The sequence below is a fragment of the Gasterosteus aculeatus genome, chromosome 3 (genome assembly GCF_964276395.1).
Source record: "Gasterosteus aculeatus chromosome 3, fGasAcu3.hap1.1, whole genome shotgun sequence".
Classification (NCBI taxonomy): Eukaryota; Metazoa; Chordata; class Actinopteri; order Perciformes; family Gasterosteidae; genus Gasterosteus; species Gasterosteus aculeatus.
This window is the reverse complement of record NC_135690.1, coordinates 11,204,476-11,212,397: the sequence shown is the minus strand read 5'-3', so window position 1 is coordinate 11,212,397 and position 7,922 is coordinate 11,204,476. Positions and strand designations below refer to the sequence as shown.

Below are 7,922 nucleotides of genomic sequence, written 5' to 3'. Positions count from 1 at the left end.
TCTGGTAAAAGATGGTCATTTGAGGGGATGATAGTATGGAAGACACATGCTTTGCACTTTTATACAAACTGCTTCTTTTCTCACTTCATTTAAAAAGTCCATTGTGTGTTTGCGGAGCATGCACATTGGACACTTCCGGGATCTTCAGACTGGTTTCCACAACTTGTGATGTCACTCAATTAAACAAGTTTGATTTAAGATGCACACAGAAATGACTGTGCACAGACAAACAAAAGGACGTTTAAACATCCAGGGAAAGTTACAAGTCTCAATGAAGGGCACATGTATGTAAAGAATGGATAATATTCTTCAGAAGGTGTGGATACATTTAATTTATAGATTTCAGGATGACAAACCTAAGACCCTGTGACTGAAACTTGATTTAGAACTTGGACTAATGATCACCCCATGACTCAACGGCTGTGAGGTGATTGTTTATTGCAGCCAGGAAAGCGTAAAGCGAAGCACATTTGAATAGTTTAAGAAATAAAGAAACACATCAGAAATGTAACATCCATGTACATGACTCCTTATAACCCAGCTGATCAGTTCCCTCAAACTATTAAAAAAAAAAAAAAAAAAGGTCTATAGAGCATTTTAAATGACTACCGATTGCAAATTCTGTTGAAGCAGTGTTTTCCAAAAGCAACTATTTTATGGCTTAGATTTGCTAAAGAACGTTGTTCACTACTGTAACATTCAGGGTGATATTTTGAAATCCTGGCGACATAAAATTAGTTACTTTTCTTATCCCTGTGAATATGTGATACCATAACATGCCTTTAAACCAGTAACTTGATTCACGCAAAAGGAAAAAAAAAAGACAATTGAGCAAAGAAAAAGTCAAATACAATGTTCCAAAAACTGGGTATTGTATGTAGAAACATTTAGGAAACAAGGCACAAGGAAATCTCTTAATGAACAAACTCATCAAAAGAGAAGGTAGGACTCACTTTCACACCGACTGACTCATCAAAACTCATTTAGCGAAGTGAGGATCTATTCTGGACTCAGTGGACCACACCGCTGTCCCAAAACATGTTAACACTTCAGACATTTCATGGAGTCCAGAGAAAAAGAAAATTGACACCTTGATTAATATGAGAACGTCTGACTGAAGGAACCCATAACTTAGACCGCTTCTGTACCTCACTAATGAGATGATGCAATCATTTCATAAAGCGATGATGTAAAACTTCTCCATAAAGAGCTACATAAGCGTGGAAAGATCATTAAAGGGATCTAAAGCTGCAGACCACACGTGCAGCACCCTAATGTTTATGTACAGACATTATGGAAATCACTGTTCCCGATAATAAAAAACATCCATCCTACAGTGAAATATGGAGGGCACTGCCTCCGATACGGACATACACTGGTAGGCAAAAACTACCTTCTTCATTTCACATTATGGAAGGCACTGCTGCCGATAACGTATTCGGGACGAGAGGTGTACATGTACCGAGGGAGCGGCACCGGCAGCCAGAGGCGGGATATGAGAGACGGCATTTTCCCCGAAAGACCGATCCAGTGTCAGTTTAACAAAAAACAACCTTGAGCCCTTGTGCTGCTTTCAGAGAGGTGACTGACTGTTCAGCGTTGAGTCCTGCCGGCCGTCGGTCAACATGTACACTTCCCTTTAAGCAGATGCTGCTTTTGTCATTTCGACAGTATAACTGTCATAATTATGGAAGACACTGCCCCCGATAATTACATTTTTTTATAAAAGGCAATAAAAAAATATTTATAGTGAACTCTGCCACTGATAAATAAATAACACAATAAATAGACGTACGGTTTGTTTCAGTGCCACGTGGTTGGAGACTCCTCCCTGTAATGTTTTCTGTGGTTTGTTTGAAAGGCTGACAGGTTTGCCCGGATTCAGGCGATGAGAAATTCAGATTAGTAATTATTCAGAACTTTTCTAAAAGATCAATGAAGCATGGATGAGGCCAAGTTACAACGTCTCATTGTCCAAAATATTTTTCAAGATGTGTTCTATCCAACAGAACTTAACATCTTCAGCCTTTTTCAGCAACTCCTGAATCTCTGACCAAACGTTGAGGAGCTAGATTTCAGCGCTGAAGGAAATTGTAGCTACCAATATTAACCAGCTGGGGTTTGAACAGAGCTCCATCAGCACCAGATGTTTTTATTTGCAGTGATTAAGGTAAACACTTTTAGCTTATCTCTACTGACCATTTGATTTCTCTGTAGTTTTGACCTCAAGTTCACTACATGTATCTCTTTCATGAGGTAAGACCAACACAAGAAGTACTGCTGCAGGTCATTTGAACGTAGTCGTTACAAGCACCAAAGAGAATGTTGTTTTTAAAGGAGATGTTATTGAGGAATTTCTCTTTCTGCAAGTAGAAGGAAAAAAGTAAATTACCCTTACAACTCTTTCAAGTTAAGGCGGAAGAAGACTTTCAGAATTAATGTTTGGCTTTTTGGAGAGTTTCAAAAAATAAAGATTAACTCATCACATCAAGTGTTTGCTGTGATGACAATGAAATCAAAATTCAATTCAGTAGACGCCTCAATTGTATAATTTTCTCCTTCTGCTTAAATATTTTAATAAGCTGTGCATCCGTGAGTGCTAGTTGTGATGACAGAGCACGTGAACAAGGGAGAGAAATTACTTTAGATTTCATTATCCAAGGCCCAGATATCCCCGGCTAGCGAGTTGGCACAGCCCTGAACCGTCCAGGTCGCCATGGCCAGCTGGTTGCGGAAGAGGTCGGCGTCCGACTCGGGGTGGTCGTTCTTGAGGCCATCGAGGTGGTTGGAAAGAGCCTTGAGGGTGTGAGGGCCGGAGCCCAGCATGATGTGGCGGAACGGGCTGTCTCTGGGAGACACGTAGGGCGACAGGAGGTTCCTTTCCACCTGCAGAGTCAAGAGAACAGCAGGATGAGGGGGACGTTAGTAAAGCTTTCTTAAGTCACTGGTATTGGTTTTAACAGCCGTTTATTCATTATCTTAAGTATTTTAAAACTCCACAGGTGTCTGATTCCTTTGCTACTTTCTGAAATAAGTATTTGAATAGATTTTTAAAGTCAGTTAAGACATTTTTCTCAAGGATAAGATTTCTACACACCTAAGCAACATTAACAGTTATAAAGACAACTTTGAATTTATGTGAATACTCGTGAACTGTGGTGACGTGCTTCATCCGGACTGTGTGAGCGTGGATTAGTGTAGAAGGCAAAGCGAGCTGCCGACCTCACAGATTTGACCCATTTCAACCAAATGTTGCAAAAGGTCAAGGAGGTATATGACATCTTCACAACTAGCTACAATGAATACATGTTCTACATAGTAACTGCCACCAATTCCAGCTCTTACCAATTTGTTTCTCACAGCCAAGGGGGGGTCAGGGGTCAACAGTGAGTAGCTATAAAACTTGAGGCTATAACTTTGTTTTAGGACTTTACGAGTCATGGTCTTACCGCCATTATGCGGTCATTAATGATGCGACACATCTCAATGTCCTCCAGGTCACTGTTCTGCATGTCCGTCACCAGCCGCTGAGCCACGCGTCCGTAGGAGCCGGAGGCCGAGATTAACCACTGCACAGTCAAGGCCTTGGGCAACAGCTGGGGCTGCATCTGCAAGCACACATGGCAACCACGAGGTGTGATATTCTGAAGAAACTAAACTAGATGTGCATCTTTGAGACATTTGGGTGGCAACATATCCGCAATAAAATCAATTTAAAAAACAAACAAACAAGTAACTTGTCTACTTTCAAAGCGTGAATTTGAATGTAGTATTTATTTGCAATTGATTCTGAAAAGGTAACAAATCAAATAGTTCAATCCATGCCAGAAAGAAAAACCCGGCACTCACCCTCTTAACAGAATAGACTTTGGTGTTGATCTGGACAACATGGTTGCGGATAATATTGTTGTACTTCATCACGTCCATACGCAGCAGGTGATCATGGACCAGCCTCAGCACCATGTGACCTGCGAACCGAGCCGCCGTTTCTGCCAGCTGAGGAACCTGATTGCCCGCAGCCACGTTCAGTTTCTCCCTGGTGTCCAGCTCTGTGCCGAAGTACGGGTATTCCTGAGAGGGGGAAGAAAGGTGTTGATTACAGAGCAGAAACTAGACCGCGGGATGAACAAACTAACGTGATGGCTCAATGTAAAAGCTGGTCTCAGGCTGTGGCTACAAAACTGGCTCAAAAAGACTGATGCAAGTTGTGGTAGGATGGACGACTCACCAAGTTACCAGAGGTGAATCCAAATGAGACCGAGGGGATGCCAGAGAAAGCGAGGAAAGGATAAGCAGCAGCATCCAGCTTAAAAGGCTCCAATCTGGTAAAATAAAACAGATTTGATGTCGTGGTGACGTACAAACACAGACTAGACCAAACGGACCGGCGGCCTGGTTCCACTTACACATTCGGCTCCAAGCTCCTCTTTGCAAATTGGGAGTAGAGTGTCGAAGAACTGTCTGGATATTTCACCTAAAGAGAAGACGATTGCAGTTATACATTATGTTTCACAATTTGGAAAAAAATATTTAAATAACAACACTGCAGCGATCAGAGTGATTACACCATAAAAGCTGCTGATCCAGAGAAGTACAGTTGGGTAAATCCTTCTCACCTCCAACCACTCGGTGGCGCCAACACTCCCATATTCCCCAGCACTCCAACTAGCGAACACGATGCTTCTCCTTGGTTTGAAACCATCTGGTACGAAGATGAGAAAAGCATTAAGTGGCAACCTAGCGACTTGATCAATTTTATATTTGGACTAAGCACATCCTGGCTTCCGTCTATAGCCGTTAAATGATAATCGTATCGTATTATCCCTTCAAGGAACAAACAAAAACATCTGGAAACATTTCACGTTAGAACCTTACCATTCTTCACCATGTCCGAGACGGAACGGGCCAACTCCACGAGGAGGCTGGTGCCGACGGTCGACGTAGCAAAACACGCCCCCCATGCATCCCTCTGAGCGCCGATTACGACATATCGATCTACAATTGAAGAATGAAAACAAAGACATTCTAGGTAGGGAGCTCCTTACATTACATTACGTGTCATTTAGCTGATGCTTTTATCCAAAGCGACTTACAATAGGTGCATTCAACCATAGGGTACAAACTCAGAAGAACAAGAAACAAGAAAGTGCAATTTCCTCAACTAAGCCAATTTACAATTTGCTATAAATGGCGTTATAAGTACAATTTAAGTGCTACAATTTGTTAGTCTTTTAGTCGAGGTAGAGTCTGAAGAGGTGTGTCTTTAGTTTGCGGGGGAAGATGTGAAAGCTCTCTGCGGTCCTGGTGTCGTCAGAGCGCTTGTTCCACCATTTCGGAGCAAGGACAGCAAAGAGTCATGATCTAGTCGAGTGTTTTGCTCTCAGTGAGGGAGGGACGAGTAGTTTTGCAGATGCAAAGCGGAGAGTGCGGGTTAGGATGTAGGGTTTGACCATGTCCTGGATGTAAGCTGGACCTGATCCATTCACAGCATGGTACGTGAGCACCAATGTTTTGAACTGGATGCGGGCGGCCACCGGTAGCCAGTGAAGAGAGCGGAGGAGTGGAGTAGTGTGGGAGAATTTTGGAAGGTTGAAGACGAGTCGAGCTGCTGCATTCTGAATGAGCTGCAGAGGTCGAATGGCGGTCGCAGGGAGACCAGCCAGGAGGGAGTTGCAGTAGTCCAGGCGGGAGATGACAAGAGCCTGAATCAGTACCTGCGCTGCCTCCTGAGTGAGAAGGGGACGTATTCTCCTGATGTTGTAGAGCGTGTATCTACAGGATCGCGTACTCGCGGTGATGTTGGGAGTCAGGGAGAGTTGACTGTCGAGTGTGACGCCGAGGTTCTTAGCGGTCAAAGTGGGCGTTAGTACGGAGTTTCCAAAATTGACTGTCAGGTCCTGGGTAAGCGAATCTTTTCCGGGAAAGAGAAGTAGTTCAGTCTTGTCGGGGTTGATTTTCAGATGGTGGGCGGACATCCACTGAGAGATGTCAGTTACACAGGCAGAGATCCGAGCCGCCACCTGGGTGTCCGAGTGAGGGAAGGAGAGAATTAGTTGGGTGTCATCAGCATAGCTGTGGTAAGAGAAGCCATGCGAGCGAATGACAGCGCCAAGAGAGTTGGTGTAAAGCGTGAACAGGAGGGGACCCAGCACGGAACCCTGAGGAACTCCCGTAGTAAGAGGATAAGGTTCCGACACAGATCCTCGCCAGGTTACCCGGTAGGTGCGGCCGTCGAGGTAGGACGAGAGAAGGGAGAGAGCAGAGCCTGTGACACCAAGTTCCTGAAGGGAGGAAATAAGGATCTGGTGGTTGATCGTGTCAAATGCAGCAGAGAGGTCCAGAAGGATAAGGACAGAGGAGAGAGAGGGGGCTCTAGCAGTGTGGAGTTGCTCTGAGACAGCAAGGAGAGCAGTCTCTGTGGAGTGGCCTGCCTTGAAACCTGACTGGTGGGGGTCAAGGAGATTGTTACAGTGGAGATAAGAGGAGAGTTGATTAAAGATAGCACGTTCAAGGGTTTTGGACAAAAAGGGAAGAAGAGAGAACGGTCTGTAGAGTTTTTTGGGGTTAGAAAATGAAGATTCAATTTTGGATTGGTAGAAAGAACTTTTGGCAGCAGAGATAGAAGCAGAAAACAAGGAGAGGAGAGATTGAAATTTAAGCAGGTCGTCAGGTCGTTTATATTTACGCCATCTCCTTTCCGACGCTCGCGTGGTGGCTCTCATGGCACGCACCGGTTGAGACAGCCACGGAGCCGGAGGGGATTTGCCAGTCCGTCGTGTCGTAAGAGGGCAGAGAGAGTCTAGAGAGGAGGAAAGAGTTGAGAGGAGTCTCTGCAGCAGCGTTTGGATGCAAGTGTGAGAAGGAATCAGTTGAAGGGAGAGCTGATAGAACAGAGGATGCCAGCGAGGAGGGAGAGAGGGAGCGAATATTGCGACGAGCCGGTACAGAGTTAGTCAATGAGGGAGGTTTGTTAGTTATAGAGAGTGGGAGAGAGTAAGAGATGAAGAAGTCATCAGACACACGAAGTGGAGTTACAGAGAGGTTAGTGGTAGAGCAGTTTCTAGTAAAGATGTAGTCAAGGTGATTGCCGGCTTTGTGAGTAGGAGGAGAGGGACTGAGTGACAGAGCGAAGGAAGAAAGTAGGTGTACGAGGTCAGATGACTTCTCTGTCTGGATGTTGAAGTCACCCAGGAGGATGAGCGGAGGTCCATTTTCGGGGAAATTAGACAGGAGAATGTCCAGTTCTTCCAAGAAATGACCTAAGGAGCCTGGCGGACGGTAGAGGACAATGATGGTTAATTGTACCGGGTGAGTGACTGTTACAGCATGGAATGGAGTTTAGCATCCGCTACGGTCGACGGGGGAGGGGGAGTGCCGCCGACGCTACGGTCGACGGGGGAGGGGGAGTGCAGCCGACGCTACGGTCGACGGGGAGTGCCACCGACGCTACGGTCGACGGGGGAGGGGAAGTGCAGCCGACGCTACAGTCGAGGGGGGAGGGGGAGTGCCGCCGACGCTACGGGGGAGGGGGAGTGGCGCCGACCCTAAGGTCGACGGGGGAGGGGGAGTTCAGCCGACGCTACGGTCGAGGGGGGAGTGCCGCCGACGCTAAAGGTTGACGGGGGGAGGGGGAGTGCCGCCGACGCTAAGGTCGACGGGGGGAGGGGGAGTGGCGCCGACCCTAAGGTCGACGGGGGAGGGGGAGTGCAGCCGACGCTACGGTCGAGGGGGGAGTGCCGCCGACGCTAAGGTCGACGGGGGGAGGGGGAGTGCCGCCGACGCTACGGTCGACGGGGGAGGGAAGGAGTGCAGCCGACGCTACGGTCGAGGGGGGAGTGGCGCCGACGCTAAAGGTTGACGGGGGTAGGGGAAGTGCCGCCGACGCTACGGTTGAGGGGGGAGTGCCGCCGACGCTAAGGTCG

At 46.6% G+C, this 7,922-nt stretch overlaps 1 protein-coding gene across 1 annotated transcript; it reads right to left on the bottom strand.

The window, feature by feature from the left end:
* Positions 1-421: 421 nt before the first annotated feature.
* On the bottom strand, positions 422-6,737 carry LOC144405508 (transferrin receptor protein 1-like). The gene is made up of 8 exons (XM_078099258.1): positions 6,686-6,737; positions 4,876-4,995; positions 4,617-4,702; positions 4,407-4,474; positions 4,229-4,322; positions 3,850-4,071; positions 3,450-3,608; positions 422-2,886 (listed from the first exon to the last, which is right to left on the bottom strand). Exons 1-8 carry the CDS (start codon positions 6,720-6,722, stop codon positions 2,644-2,646), a joined length of 1,029 nt encoding a protein of 342 aa, XP_077955384.1. The 5' UTR covers positions 6,723-6,737; the 3' UTR covers positions 422-2,643.
* Between the last annotated feature and the right edge of the window lie 1,185 nt (positions 6,738-7,922).

Excerpts from the sequence above, each read along its gene's own strand:
- LOC144405508 (XM_078099258.1), bottom strand. The coding sequence starts at position 6,722 with ATGAGAGCCACCACGCGAGCGTCGGAAAGGAGATGGC. Across the intron at positions 4,703-4,875 it reads CTCGGACATGGTGAAGAATG|ATGGTTTCAAACCAAGGAGA; the intron begins GTAAGGTTCTAA and ends TCTTCGTACCAG. Across the intron at positions 4,475-4,616 it reads GCGCCACCGAGTGGTTGGAG|GTGAAATATCCAGACAGTTC; the intron begins GTGAGAAGGATT and ends TCTTCTCTTTAG.